Source organism: Phytophthora cinnamomi (assembly GCF_018691715.1).
Source record: "Phytophthora cinnamomi strain GKB4 chromosome Unknown Contig68, whole genome shotgun sequence".
Classification (NCBI taxonomy): domain Eukaryota; phylum Oomycota; class Peronosporomycetes; order Peronosporales; family Peronosporaceae; genus Phytophthora; species Phytophthora cinnamomi.
In genome coordinates, this window is record NW_027151001.1 from 726,069 (window position 1) to 741,524 (window position 15,456).

General features: G+C 53.3%; 2 protein-coding genes across 2 annotated transcripts; both read left to right on the forward strand.

Moving 5' to 3' along the window:
• Positions 1-8,456: 8,456 nt before the first annotated feature.
• On the forward strand, positions 8,457-10,460 carry IUM83_07803 (RAN GTPase-activating protein 2; the record flags this gene model as incomplete). Its single annotated transcript, XM_067932128.1, has 1 exon — positions 8,457-10,460. One exon carries the CDS (start codon positions 8,457-8,459, stop codon positions 10,458-10,460), a length of 2,004 nt encoding a protein of 667 aa, XP_067786466.1.
• A 95-nt stretch (positions 10,461-10,555) lies between these two features.
• Positions 10,556-14,092, forward strand: IUM83_07804 (RAN GTPase-activating protein 2; the record flags this gene model as incomplete). Its single annotated transcript, XM_067932129.1, has 2 exons — positions 10,556-12,476; positions 14,085-14,092. 2 exons carry the CDS (start codon positions 10,556-10,558, stop codon positions 14,090-14,092), a joined length of 1,929 nt encoding a protein of 642 aa, XP_067786414.1.
• Positions 14,093-15,456: the final 1,364 nt, after the last annotated feature.

The window sequence follows — 15,456 nt, forward strand, 5'->3', positions numbered from 1 at the left end:
TCTTCAACATATCGACGAGCACGCGATTCACGCGCTCGGTTTGACCGTCCGTCTGCGGATGGTCCGCAGTCGACATTGAAAGCTGGCTCCCAAGAAGTGTAAACACTTCTTGCCACAGGTGCGCTGTGAAGCGCGAGTCTCTGTCCGACACGATGTCGGACGGCATGCCATGGTGTTTGAACACCATGTCGACGAACAGACGGGCCGTCTGCTTCGCGGTCACTTCTGCCGGCACCGCAGCAAGATGTACCATCTTGCTGAAGCGGTCTACAAAGACCACAACACCGGTGTTCCCTCCGTTGTCCGGGGGAAGACCAAAGATGAAGTCCAAAGACATGGACTTCCAACACTCCAACGGAGTCGGTAGTGATTGTAATGGAGCCTGCGCAAACGGCGCAGGCTTTACGCGTTGGCACACCTCGCAAGCACGGACGTACTTGCGCACCCACTTGTACTGGTGGTGCCAGTAGAAGTCACGCGTGAGAAGGACGTATGTCTTTTCACGTCCGAGATGTCCCGCAGACGGGGCATCATGATACTCGTACATGATCCTGAGTCGCAGGTCATGGTCATTTGGCACGACAACGCGATCCGCGTTGTCGTCGACTGCATTGTAAAGCAGTAGTCCGTCGTGCACACGAAAGCGGTGTGCACGCGCTCGAAGGTGCTTGGGTAGCTTCTGACGGGACTTGTCAGAAGGCGCTGTGCCATAGGCCAGCAAGAGCTTCGCGTCCGCGTCGTGCGCGTACGCGGCCTTCACATCATCCAACAGAGATGATGTGGGTTTGCTCGATCGCATGGCGTCAATGGCATTGACGTCAACAGCTTCTGCATAGTCCGGCCGACGTGATAACGCGTCGGCCACCACGTTCAATCTTCCGGGTTTGTATTCGACCCGGAAGTTATACTCCGCAAAGAATGAGAGCCATCTCGCCATTCTTTGTGATATGTGTGGCGACTTCACTGCGGTACGCAGTGATGCATGGTCGGTGTAGACCACAAACGGTCTACTCCCAAGCAAATACACTCGGAACTTTGCGAGTGCATACTTCATGGCAAGGAGTTCCTTGTCATGCACCGGATAGTTGCGCTCAGCTGGCTTCAGCTGACGCGATTGGTAGTAGACGACACGATCACGGCCCTCGTGATCGTGCTGCATCAACGCGCATCCGATCGCGAAATCGGATGCGTCACACACTACGTGAAATGGGCGATCTTGGTCAGCCACTGCCAAGATCGGCGCCTCAGTCAAGCCCCGCTTGACTGCATCGAATGCCTTTTGGCAATCGGGTGTCCAATTCCACACAGCTTCTTTCTTAAGAAGCTGTGACAGCGGGCGGATCTTGCCCGCATAGTCCTCCACGTACTTGCACAAGTACGTGGCCAAGCCAAGCCAAGGAACTGCCTCAGTTCCTTGACACTTGAAGGCGTTGGCCATTCATTGATCACTCTGACCTTTTCCGGGTCAGGGCGGACACCATTCTTCCCTACGAGACACCCGAGGACGGGTATCTCGCTCGCCCCGAAGATACACTTCTTCAGGTTCGCGTAGAGCTTATGCTTTCGCATAAGCTCAAGTAGCTGCCGGAGATGCACCCTGTGCATCTCTACGTCGGTTTTCCCGTCCACAGCCCGGCTGTGGATGAATACATCATCGAAGTAGCTCGGTGCGAAGTCGCGCACCGAGCGCAACAAGTGCGTCACGCACCTGTTGAAAGTCGCAGGGGCATTCTTAAGCCCTGCCGGCATTACTAGCCACTCCCATAGCATGCCGCTTGGCGTGCTCACTGCCGTGAGAGGGATATCGCTCTCACCCATTAGGATTTGATAAAATCCATCTCGCAAGTCGAGAGCACTGTAAACGGTGCTCCCGGCCATCGAATCGATGATAACATCTTTTCGTGGTATCGGCGTCTGCGCCGGTACCGTCGCATCGTTCAGCTTGTTGTAAGCATGAACGATGCGCCATCCGCCCTGTGGCTTCTTGACACAGAACGTCGGAGCACTGTGCGGGGACTTTGATTCCCGCACTTGTCCTGCTTTACGACGACTTTCAAAGAAGTCGTCGATCGCTTTCACTTGCTCTCGCGGCAGTGGCCACTGCCGCGTGACACAGTACTTCGTGCCCGGCACGAGATCAATCTCGTGCTGAATGCCCTTATCGTGCGGAAGCTCCGCAGGAATGTCTTCCGGGAGTACGTCTTTGTACTCCCTCAACAATTCGTAATAGGGACTCGACTTCAGCGAGTCCCAACCTTGTTCCTCGAAGCGCTCTCGCTTCGTCTTCGCACTGAGAGTGTCTTCACTCTCAGTTGTACTTCCCATGAAGAGCTGCCTCAGCTCTTCGCTCTCGCTCGCCGTTCTTTCGCTGTCCGAAAGAACGCAAACTTGCTCGATGCGTCCATCGTGCAAGTCGCGCGTGAAGCGCTTCCAGCTCATGGCTGGAAGCGAAGTCAACTCCGACGCCGTCGTCGGAGGACTAGCGAGTTCCATGTCACGATACTGGAATCCAGTATCGGTGCGCGTCAAGACGCTTAGCGTCTTGACATTCGGCGCCACCGCCGCAGTCTGCTTAGCAGGCGATTCTCGTGGCGTCTCGGTTCCGGACCGAGACTTGCGCAGCGTTCTCCGCATGCGCCGTCTTCTTGTTGTGCGGAGCCCGGCTCCGCACAGTTGTTCTTCTAGTCCAGGCCCGGCCGTGGACTGTCGTTCGCCGGCGGACGCTGTCCGCGGGCGCGCGGTATCAAGCCCGGCTTGACCGCATTTTCCTTCGTGCAGCCCGGCTGCACGGTAATGTGTCCCTTCGCCGGCAGACCCTGTCTGCGGGCGCGCGATATCAAGCCCGGCTTGATCGCATGGCGCTTCGTCGTGCAGCCCTGCTGCACGACAGCATGCAAATTGCGTCAGTGCGGTACGTTTGCAACCGTCCGCACTGTTTGCAGCGTCAACTCCCGGAGTTGACACGCCTTCGTCACCTCGACGCCATTCATTGGCGGAGCCCCTCATGACCGTGGGTGCGTCGGCTCCCGGAGCCGACGCGTCGTTGTCGACCTGACCGCTTCGGGTCAGGGACTGTCCCTTACACGCTTGAACGTGGGTGTTGGTTCCCGGAACCAACACATCTTTTTCTTCCGACGTCGGCAGCATTGCTGACGTGGGTCTCACTTGTGCGCGCCCTCGCGCACTTCTTGGGCACTCCGGGACAGTAGAATAAAGCGCTGTCTCGACTGGTGAGCCGCGCGCACCTGCTGGTGCGCGCGCTGCGGTAACAGGGCCATCGCTCTCTGTTCCGCTGTCGCGACCGAAGCGCACGAGCGTGCGCTTCTTCCAGTCAATTACCGGATCATGCCGTGCAAGCCACGACATGCCCATAACAACGTCGAACTTATCGTCCAGGTCCAGGACGATAAAGTGTTCGACAAACACCCGTTGTTTGTACGAGAAGCGCACGTTCACGACGCGCTTCTCGGTCTTCACGATGGCACCTGTTGCCAGTCGTACCTCCAGAAGACTTCGAGGTGTATCTACCTCCTCGAAGTCAAGTCTCGGCAGGCTCCGTAGTCGAACAAAGTTGTTCGACGCGCCTGAATCTACCAAAGCTCGAAGAGAGTCACTCGCTCTCTTCGAGTAAACCTTCAAGATGACTAGGTTTGGCCTGTCATCTTGTTTCTTGCAGTGAGAGCTGGTCTCACTGGGGGCTGCAGTCCTCAGTGTCGCGTGCCCGATGTCGGCACGCGCGACTGCATTACCAGTAGGGCGCCCCGCGCCTACTGGATGTTCACGTTTTTTGTTTGTTCGCGGCGATGCTGAGTATCGCCGCGACGGCCACTATTGTAGTGCACGGCTCCCGTGCACTCTCTGGCAAAGTGACCGATCCTTTCGCAACGGAAGCATCGCACATTATTTCCGTGCTGCTGGTGACCAGCAGCCGTTGCATTCGAGAGGTCCATTGGTTCCGGACCTCCCGTGCTCACTACCGGGCGCGGTTGCGACCTCGGCACGTTCGCATGCAGTTTAGCCTGCCGCAGGCTAAACTCTTCTTGCATTGCGAGAGTAATCGCAGCTTCTAGGTCTTCACAGGCCCATCTCTCAGTCCCTTCATGAACGTGACGACTTTAGTCGCCTCGTCTATCGGGTTAGTGACGATGTTCGAGACCAAGTACCGTGCACGCTGCGCGTAAGCATGGACGTCATGCTTACCCTGCTGCAGGTCGAGGAATTCCGTCCTCGACCGGAATTCATTTTGCGGGGGCTCAAACGCTTGTTTGAGCTCCTCTTTGAATATCTCGTACGTGCTAAAGCACGTAGGATCTGAGAGTCGGCGTCCGTACGCCCAACTCCTTGCGCGTCCGCCAAGGCAGGACATGGCGAACGCAACCTTTGACAACGGGTCGACGATACGTCGAGCCGCAATGGCTGTGTCGAGTTCGACAAGCCATCGGAGGAGAGGCTCGCCCTCTCTTCCTACATAATTGCTTACGCTCAATGTCAATGATTGAGCACGCGGTGTCGTCCCCGACGACGCCGTTGTTGAGGAAGCAGCATCGCGCTGCTCCTTCATGATGAATCCCAGAGCAACACCATGTTGCTCTGTCGGCGATAGCGTACGCAACATTGTAGCTATCGCCGCCTCCCCAATGACTGTTGACAGCCGTTGGAGGGCCTCCCACTCTGGATCCGACAGGTGGGGGCAGTCCGCGCGTGCAACATGAGTTGCAGGCGTATTGGAGCTCTCCATGGGCACCTTCGTGCTCATGTGGTTCTCGGCTCCGCGTTCGTACACCTCGTACGAACGTCAAGTAGTCGGTCGTTGGACGGACTACGAAGTGCTACCAGGTGTAGTGGGCCTACTTTGGCTCACTACTTTAGCTTACACGTCGCGCTACGTGTATGAGGAAGCGTAGGAGTATATTAATAATTTGAATTAATTATACTTGAGTCCACAAGTATAATATAAATCAAATAAAACACCAAATAGGTAGTTTAAGGTAAAATGAGAACTGTATTGTTTGTAAATTGATCTTCCTCCTAAATCTGCTAAAAACTGTTTATCATCTATGAAAGGGTTGGCAGCGGCTGGCTGTCAGAGCCCCGCTAATATGCATGTCTCTGATTGGTAGAAAGATGCTCCTTTCTACCAATAGGATCTTTGGGTATGTGTGGACCACTCTTTGTGGTGGTCCACTTCAATGTATCCATTGGTGTGTCTTACACCAATGTGAGGAAGTATCTAAAACCTTTAACAGATATTTATCTGTTAAACCATAAGCGGCAATTGCAATGCACAAGTGACAGTTGTCACTTGTGACCGTTATCGTGCACAAGTGACTGTTGTCACTTGTGTGTGTAACCCCGTTACAATGATCGTATCCCGGTACACTCGCGTGTACCACGAGCAGCCCACCGCTGCCCTTCTCCGCTTCGAGAGTGCATAGACTCTCAAGGGCTAAGTCCCCATGGCGCGCGCCACCCGCACGCCCTTCATGAAGACTTTGGAACTCCCCAGTAGGGCGCCCCGCACCTATTGGTGTCCTGCACTCCCCTGGTCCCTGAGTCGCGGCTTCTGCCAGAGACCCTTAGACCCAAAGGGCTTCGAAGAGTAACTCTTCTTTTGTCCTCCCGCAGGCCAGGCACGTTTCATGTGCCCTAGCTTGCCACAGCCGAATCAGCGAATGTCGTGCTGCTCGGCCATTCCCAAATCCATGGGAACTGGCCCATTGGAGGTTCCATTGCCGGAACCACCATTCGGCGCACCACCCGGTACAGGGTTGCTTTGCCATACCGTGGCAGGGGTACGAGCCTGTTTGTGGCTATACTCCTCCTGGAGGGCGATCTGTATCGCCTCCTCCATAGTGCTTGCTTGCACCCGGAACAGCTGCGTGCGGGCTGGGCCAACACACAAACCGTCCATGAACACGGTCACCTTGATGTGTTCGGGCAGGGGTGTTCCCGCCAGCGAGGCTGTGAGTACTCTCATTTCCTGTATGTACTCGTGCAGCTCGCGCCTTCCTTGTTTGCAGGCGAGGAAGCGCGAGCGCTGGCGATACTCACAGTTCGCCGGAAGGAACGTGGCCCGCAGCTGCTCACAGAACTGGGATCGTCTCGCGCGTATACGCCCAACTCTTGGCGTGACCACTAAGGTTGGACAGCGCAAAGCGACACGGAGTCGCTCGTCCGAGACGAGAGCCTCGTCCATCGCGAGCTCGACCTCTCGGACCCAGAAGTGGAGGTTCTCACCCTCCTTCCCTTCATAGGGGTGATCCTTCAGTCTCAACGGCTTCAGTCTCAACGGCTTCGGTTGCACCGGCTTCGGCGCGGCTGCCGGAGCCTGCAGCCCCTGAACATGGGCAATGAGCCCTTGCTCGTAGGTGTCGAATGCGCTGATGCGCTCGACCTGCTCAGCTGGCGTCGCTGCCGCTAAGCTACGCAGAGCATCTATTCCAAAGATGCCTGCCATTTTCCGAACTGACTCGAACTGCGAGTCGTTCAAGTGAGGAAACGCACTTCTATCCATCTTGGCTCACTCGTTGAGACCGATTCAGGTAGTCCAATCTACCCGCGTAGGTGTAGGATGGACTACTAGTGCTACTAAGTGTGACGGGACCACACGAGCACCTTGCACAGAGGAAGTGTGCTAACGAGAGTATACAAACTCTCAGTGAACGGCAGTTCACGTGTCCCTGGCCTAAGGGGACTGATTGACCAGAAGTACGGTAGATCTAAGACTGAATGTATTTATAGGTTAGTACTGATTTGGCCTGCATACAAATCCAAAGTTCCTATAGTTTATCCTATATAAAATGTATCGGTTGCTATTGGGTCACTACTCAGGGGAGTGACCTTTTGGTAGCCATCCCTGAATAGTGCCAGGGTCACTATTCCGTGTAACCCCGTTTGTCAAAACTGACTTAGCCCAAAATCACTATATTGTGATGGCTCCAGCCAAAATGGCTCAACTTCACCGTAAATCGAAACACGTTGCGATTGTTGCTGTGCATTGCACAACGATCCACCACCTTCCACGTGAGGCCAAACTCGTGGATATGTCTCCAGACGGACTTTTTCGAGATGTCAATAGAAATACGTGTTTGAAGGCGCCTTGTGCTACATCGAGGTATAGGAGAGGATGCTCCAGGTACCCGAGCTTGTAGTACGCAAACAAGCAATGGTACACCGTGTTAGCGTCGTGCTGCCGTGTAGCAGCCTCCTCTCCGCACTCCGTTTCGCGTTCAACATAATGCGAGCACCTCATTGGTTATTATAGCTCAATGTTGACCACCCAGAGCCACACGTTGATTTTCTGTCGATTCCTGCCTTTCTCCAAATCGCCCGCCTGCGGCAAATTTGGACGGAATTGACAATACATATATATATATATATATATATGCATATACAGTACAAGCATCAGTGTCTAGTTACTACTGTAGAAAACCGCGCTGTCAGTGCCGGCGCGAACAGAGTTGACAAACTTTGCCTGCAACCTGTGAATAGGTCGGCCAACAGGCTCGTGCAAGGGAGATAGTTCTCCACGTTTTTTCGAGGGGTGGACCTTACCGACGACACACATGGTGCGATCGCGAAGGTATCATACAAAGTGCAGTACACAGGAATACGGTTCTTTCGAAGCATCTGTGCACACAAATCTTGCAGGAGTTCTGCAACTGGCAGGCTGCAAGTCCTGCAGGCTGCACGTTGTCCTGCTGCAGTGCAGCAGGACAACGTCCCGGCGACGGAAGCTCAGGATTGCCTACCCCAGCCCTTATCCACCTGGCCGTCAATCGTGGTTGCGTGTTTGCGTGACAGTACATTCATGTATCTGTACAGGTGTATTATTGTAGTAATCTGCTTTCTTGTGAGATTAAAGTTAATTTTGCCTTGGAGACGTTTAATTCTTTCAAATTAACCCCTTGAGCGGCTCTGGAAAGCTGAAGTTGAGCTTGTAAAAGACAACAGCCCTCTTGCCATGACGGGAGGGGGTTCTGCATACAGTACATGTAGGTTATTTACACGGTTATGCTTCCCGCATTATCCTCCAGCGTAAATGCGCACTCGGCGCTGCGGATTTGACTGCGATGACGAGCTGGCTCAGCTTCGGTGACGGGGCTAGTGTTTCAAGAACAACATTGTGTGTGCCCTTTCAACGAGCACTTCTGCCGACCGCGATGCACATCGAGCGCGCACGGAGGGACGCCCCGGTACAGCACACCTGAGAAGTTTTCAACCAGAGTGGAGGCCTCAAGTCAGGCGATCGGCGTCTCGCCCACTAACCATCTGGATTCGCACGCGAATTGAGTTAGCAAATCCGCGCCACGACGCCGTAATCGAGGTTCGGTACTGTTGCACAGGAAGTCCTATCCCAAATGCTATCCTGCTCACCAGGACGTATCGTCGTTCGTGAGCAGGGCTCTGTTGCCCGAGCTATCCCATTTCCGTTCTTGCGCTGAAACAGCTCCAGCATGAGGGATCTCCACGCGGTGACGTCGACGCTACTCACACTAGCGTGGATTTTCCTACTGGTAGTCCCCGGGACCTTATCAGCAGATGACCCCGTTCAGTTGAGCGAGAGCTTCGGTGGGCCTCACGGAAACGCGTTCTCGGACCAAGCCTCGGTCGCTGCAGGACAGACCATCGCCTCCCTCACCATTCGCGCTGGAGAGCGCGTCGATGGCGTCTCACTGGAAGTGAAAGGGCCGACGGCGGCGACGTTCAGCCACGGAGGAACTGGTGGGAGACCAAACACGCTCACTCTTGCCGCGGACGAGCACATCACGTCGATGGAGGCGCACTGGGGCGAGAAGAAGGGGAGAACGCGCATCTTCTACCTGAGCTTCGGCACGAGCGCGGGTAACAAGGTCTCTGGAGGTTCTCAGACGGACAGCAAGAACACGGTGAAGGCGCCGGAAGGATTCCAGCTTGGAGGCTTCTTCGGCCAGGACGGCGACGAGATCGATAAGTTGGGAGCAATTTGGACGCGTATTTCAGCAGAGGCCCCCGCGACAGAGGCTCCGGCGACAGAGGCCCCAACACCAGCTCCTACTCCCGCTCCCGCTGCGCCGGTACCTTCTACTGCTGGTTCTGCCAGCGCTGCTTCTGGTGAAACTTCAGCAGATAAATCCTCCGCGGGGTCAGCCGACGCGTCTGCACCAGCTTCAGCGGAGAGCTCTACCGATGCCTCCGGGTCTGCTACTGAAGTGGCAAAGCCTAAGAAAACTGGGAAACGACCAACGACGTCTACCGAGGATTCTGCAAGCGGGTCGGACGCATCGGCTGACGCAAATACCGATGTCTCGGCATCGGGGTCTGCTGCTGAAGTAGCGAGGCCCAAGAAAACGGGGAAACGACCAACAAGTTCAGGGCCCAAGAAAACTGGGAAGCGGCCAACGACGTCTACCGAGGATTCTGCAAGCGGGTCGAACGCATCGGCTGACGCAAATACCGATGTCTCGGCATCGGGGTCTGCTGCTGAAGTAGCGAGGCCCAAGAAAACGGGGAAGCGACCTACAGCGTCAGCGGATGAGTCTGCGTCGGAAAATACTTCTTCAACTGAGTCGGCATCAGGGTCTGCCGGTAAAGTAGCTAAGTCCAAGAAAAAAGGGAAAGGATTGGCAGTGCCGACAGAAGCTTCAGCGGAGTCAGGAAAAGCGTCGAAAACAGCATCCGCGGACGCCTCGGCGGCAACATCATCAGCATCTGAATCGGCTAGTAAGGATTCGTCGGCAGCAACATCCACAGAGTTGTCCGCCTCAGGGTCTACTGAACCAACTTCTACGGATGCCTCGACAACCTCATCTTCTGGTGGTTCTGCACCAGGCTCCGGTGCAGACGCACTAGCACCCTCTGCATCTGCATCAGCAGCTCCTGCACCTGCACCTGCACCTACACCTGCACCTACACCTGCGGCCCCGACAATGTCGGTCAAGGACTCTGTCCAGCTCAGTGAGAGCTTCGGCGGGCCCCACGGCATGGATTTCTCGGACAAAAACTTTGTCAATTCAGGACAGACCGTCAGCTCCATTTCAATTCATGCCGGTGAGCGTCTCGATGGCATCACCTTGCAGATCTCAGCACCCAAGAGTTTGACGTTTACTCACGGCGGAACTGGAGGAGACCAGAAGACGCTCAAGCTCGAGCCGGGCGAGTTCATTAAGTCGATGGAAGTGCACTGGGGGAAGAAGAACGACCACACGCGCATTTTCTACGTGAACTTCGTCACGAGCAAGGGTAACTCACTGGCCGGTGGATCGATGACAAATGATAAAAACACGGTGACTGCACCTGAAGGCTTTCAGCTGGCCGGCTTTTTCGGCAAAGACGGCAAGGAGATTGACACGTTGGGTGCAGTCTGGGCGTACATCGACCTGGTGACTCCAGCCCCGACGCCGGCTCCCGCTCCGGTTAAAGATGAAGATTCTCCGGGTACTGTCGCCCCGCCGACATTGCAGGAAGTTTGTCGGAGGTGACAACGAAGGCGAACAAGAGGGCTGTTCAACTAAGTGATTCGTTTGGAGGGCCTCACGGAGAGCAATTCTCCGACCAGCTCGCTGTTTCATCTGGCATGACTGTGAGCTCCGTCACGATTCGTGCGGGAGAGCGTGTTGACGGCCTCACCCTACAAATTTCGGCACCGAAGGAGATGACTTTCACTCACGGCGGAACCGGTGGAAAAGATAACACCCTCACACTTGAACCAGGCGAGTATATTACCACCATGGAGGCTCATTGGGGTCAAAAAGGTGGCCACACGCGCATTTTCTACCTTAGTATGGGAACGAGCAAGGGTAAGACGGTATCTGGTGGGTCGCAAACCAAGGAAAAGGGGTCATTGACAGCTCCGAAGGGCTACCAGCTTGGCGGCTTCTTTGGTCGCTACGGCGACGAGATTGATCTCATCGGAGCGGTGTGGTCGAGCATCGCAACCGTCAACGAGACTGTCTCGCCTCCTGTTTCCGCGGATGAAGATATTGTACTTGGCGAACTTTTCGGAGGTCCTCACGGCAACGCATTCTCGGACATCGACTTGATCAAGTTCGGACAGACGGCCTCCTCTGTCACGATTCGGTCGGCCAAGCGCGTGGACGCGGTGACGCTGCAGGTGGCCTCTCCTGCCGAACTGACATTTTCTCACGGAGGTAGAGGAGGAGAAGAGAAGACGCTTACTCTGGGCTCTGGTGAGTACATTAACTCGATGGAAGCTCACTGGGAGAAGCAGGGATCACACACTCGTGTGTTCTATCTGAGCTTCACAACCAGCCAAGGTAAGACGATTTCTGGCGGAACGAAGACAGATAAGTCAGGAGTAGCGGCCGCACCTGAAGGATTTATGTTGAGTGGGTTCTACGGTCGTGCTGCTGACGAGGTGGATCAACTCGGCGCAATTTGGACGAGAATATCCGCTAAGAATGTATTGCTGACGGATCCTTCGGGTGTTGGGAACAACTCGTACGGCACAACGATTCGCAACTGGGTGGGGCCAACCATCGGTAAATCCACCGATACAGCATGCTATCGCAAGACGGCCGCTTTCGACAGCAACAATATTTGTCCGTTGGGCTATGGCAAGGACGGCGATGACTGTATCACGCAATGTCCGATATCGTATCCTGTGACGTGTGGTTTGGAGTGCATTCCTCAAAATGACGACTGTGCTCTCGCGGTTCTCACTAAAATCGGTTCGGTTATCGCTGTGGCACTGAATGTTGCAACTGCGAATGTGTTTGGCGAGATTTATACTATATACAAGACTGCCAAGTGGGCTGTCACGTGTGTTAAGAATATTGTCGAGGCGATCAGAGGGCTGATCTACTATCTTCGTTATCGGCAAACCTCTGCTCCCCAAGGCAATGTAGAAGAGCTTCTCGCTGCTGCTTATTCGGCTGATGTCGTATTGTACGACATTCCGATAGCCGTCTGCACTTGTCTGAATTTACCAGTCCCTAAGAACGCCCGGTTTGCAGACTACGTGCTTCAAACTGTGGAATTTATCGTGAAGCAGGCCATCACTAACGGCGACGAGATTATTTCGACCGGGGCAAATGTCATGAACTTGCTTAGTGGCGGTAATGGCGTAATGAACAAAACAGCCACGACGGTGGATGAACTACAAAGTATCATCGACAAGAACTCGAGCTGTGGCTGGCAACTCAAGCGTCTCACTGATCGTGTGACTCTTGCCGTTCTTAGATATCGCAACGCGAGTGACAACGTCGATGATATTCGAGTAAAGGTGTACAAGTCGGCAATCGTTCTGAATGACATCCCTATTGTCACGAACAACTGCATGGGAGAGTTGCTAGCTTCGAAAACTAAGACGGCAGCTTACGAGACACGAGATCTGCTCCGGAAAACGTTTGGGGTGATTGTGGACCAGCTCATTGACACTGGTAAAACTGATATGGGGAAGGATGTGGCCGAGAAAGAGTACATGCTCAAAGTGGCGAATATGGGACTCGCCGCACTGTCCGTGGTCGACCCCACTGGTATAGCGTACATGGCTTCGCAATTCGTGCAACCTATATGCGGGCCTACAGCTTATGTAGGGGAGATCGACGACGGAACGCTGTTCGACGCGTTGGGACTCACAGCAGTGGACGAAGCTTTCGCAGGAAGCTACGGGTCGTACACGCACGCGGGTGATGGCGTTGTGCGTCTCATTTTCGAGAGCGTCGACACGAAGGATGTGACTGTGGTCGTCCATAGCGGCGGCGACGGCTACACCAAAGTCGACGTGGGCGCTGGCGACACGGTTACGTGGGACTCCACGTTCCCACAGCTAGAGGACAAAACGTTGTATCTGGATCGTTGGCGCCCGGGCATTTTAGGTTTGCCCGGTAAGGGAGGTGGTTCGCTCTTGATGTGGATCCCGCGATCGTCGGAAGGCGGGCATATCACAATGCATGTACGGATCAATCCGTCGTAAGTGTTGTCGACGCTACTGTAATGATGTTTGTTTGCGCGAAGGAATAAAATTTCCCAAACACTTTTTGGCACTATCATCAGAAGTCTGGTCACTGAATCTTGGATCTACCAGCATCGTTAGTCTAGCGAAAATGTCGTATTAGGCAACATGTTCGAAAACGGCTACAAGTAGATGTGTGCGTTTTTTTTTACATATTATTATTATTAGAACAAAGCCGTGCTTCGCTCGGAACAGTTCTGGATTTTGCGGTGAGCGTGCAAAAAAAAGTAGAATATGAGACCACGCAGAACGAAATGTTACTTTTCCCAAAACACGATTTCTGCGATTGATGATTCATCCGAAAGATCTTGATCCGCTCTACCCAAGTATATAGATCTTGCTTTTTAATGTTCGATGCGGTAGCAGCAATGGAAAATGTGGACGCCAACAACGATTCCACCGAAACCAACAGCCTCTTCAATGCCGACATCTACTTGCACCAATTTGCTAGAATAATACCTCCACTCGCGATTCAGTGGCCGAATAAACGGATTGTTGCTCCCCCTAAGTACCATCTTCAGATCCCACTTCTTCCCAGGAAAAAACTTAAATTAATGCAGTAAAATGATACGATTCATTTACGTTGACTTATCTTTATTTTTGCGGCTGTTATGGATTTCATCTGGCTTCTTCTTATTTGCATCTATACCCATGATGATGTCAAGTATTGGGAACGTAGATGGAGATTTCTGGAGCATGTGTACGTAGAGGAAAGACTACATGTACAGGAAACATGTTGGATTTGAGTGTAGCTACGGATCGGACATCAAATTTGTGAACGACGACGAGAGAGAAGTAGAATATCTGTCTGAAGTGTCCGAGGTAGTCATTCACTTCAGGGGAAGTAAGACCGACCAATTTGGAAAAGGTGTCAGGCACAGGCTTGAACGCTCAGGCGCTAATTGGGTTGCCGGGTCCTCACTGCATGGTACTTAGTAAACCACCACAAGTCACTCGGCGTGGAGAAAAACATGTTACGGTGCAAGGTGGACTCGACGAGCAACTTGCAAGTGCGTCAAGTTGTCGACGCAATAAAATCCGCCGCCAACGCTCTGGACTCAACCCAGAGCGGGTCGCACTCGTTATGGAGCGGAGGTGCTATGGCACTTTTCAATGCTGGTTACGATAGTTTGGTAGTCAAAAAATGTTTGGAAGATGGAGATCGGATGATGTCGAGCGCTACACACGATTAAGCGGGCGTCTCACGGCAGAACTGATAGCACAAATGCTTGTGAAGCCTGCCCTGAAGCAATCTAGAGGGGTTCGTGGCCCTAGCGCATGCATCCTTGTACGCATCGCCATTCCTGCTCACCCCCCCCCTCTGCTTATCATGAGCCTCAACACCACCGCCACCGCCACCACCACCAACAACAGCAACAACAACAGGAAGCGTACCGTTTCCTGCTGTTGCGAGATCGACGCTGATCTAAGCGACCAGTTTGACACCAAGTGTAACAGGGTTACACGCACAGATGGATACAAGCCACTTGTGGTTCTAACAGATAAAATGTCTGTTAGAAGTTTTGGATACTTCCTCACCTTGGTGTAAGTTACACCATACCAATCAGTGACGTGCATATTGATGGGGCTCTGCCAGCCAGCCGCTGACAATCCCTTTTAGATATTTTGAAGGAAGTTCATTTTAGAATCAATACAGTTCTCTTTTTGCTTTTGTGGTAGGCCTACTTTGGCTCACTACTTTGGCTTACACGTCGCGCTACGTGTATGAGAAAGCATAGGAGTTTATTAATAATTTGAATTAATTATTCTTGAGTCCACAAGTATAATTTACATCAAATAAAGATTCCAAGTAGGTAGTTTAAGGTAAAATGAGAACTGTATTGTTCGTAAATTGATCTTCCTCCTAAATCTGCTAAAACTGTTTATCATCTATGAAAGGGGTTGACAGCGGCTGGCTGTCAGAGCCCCGCTAATATGCATGTCTCTGATTGGTAGAAAGATGCTGCTTTCTACCAATAGGATCTTTTGGGTATGTGTGGACCACTCATTGTGGTGGCCCACTTCAATGTATCCATTGGTGTGACTTACACCAAGGTGAGGAAATATCTAAAACTTTTAACAGATACCTTTTCTGTGAAATTCACAAGTGGCTTGTAGCCACTTGTGCGTGTAACCCCGTTACACCATCCCCCCCCCTTAAGGTTAGACGCGCGGGGTCCCCGCACGTCAATCTCGGGATTGACCATTCATCAGTTCTCCGCGTTTGGAGAAGAAACCCGCGCTCATTCAACGATGAGCGCGCCCCAAGAGAAGAAGAACCCGAAGTCGGTGGAGAGTCATCTCTCCATCGATGACTACTTCCAGTCGGCGAAGTATGGCGACGTCGTAGACTTCGACGACGACGATTAAGATATGGCGAACGAGAAGGACTCGTCCTCAAAGCGCAAAGACTCAGTGTCGAGCGAATCGCTCGACCCCAACGCTAAGAACGTTCGACCGCATGAAGGGGACGAATCGGACGCTTCGAGTTCGAAGCGTTC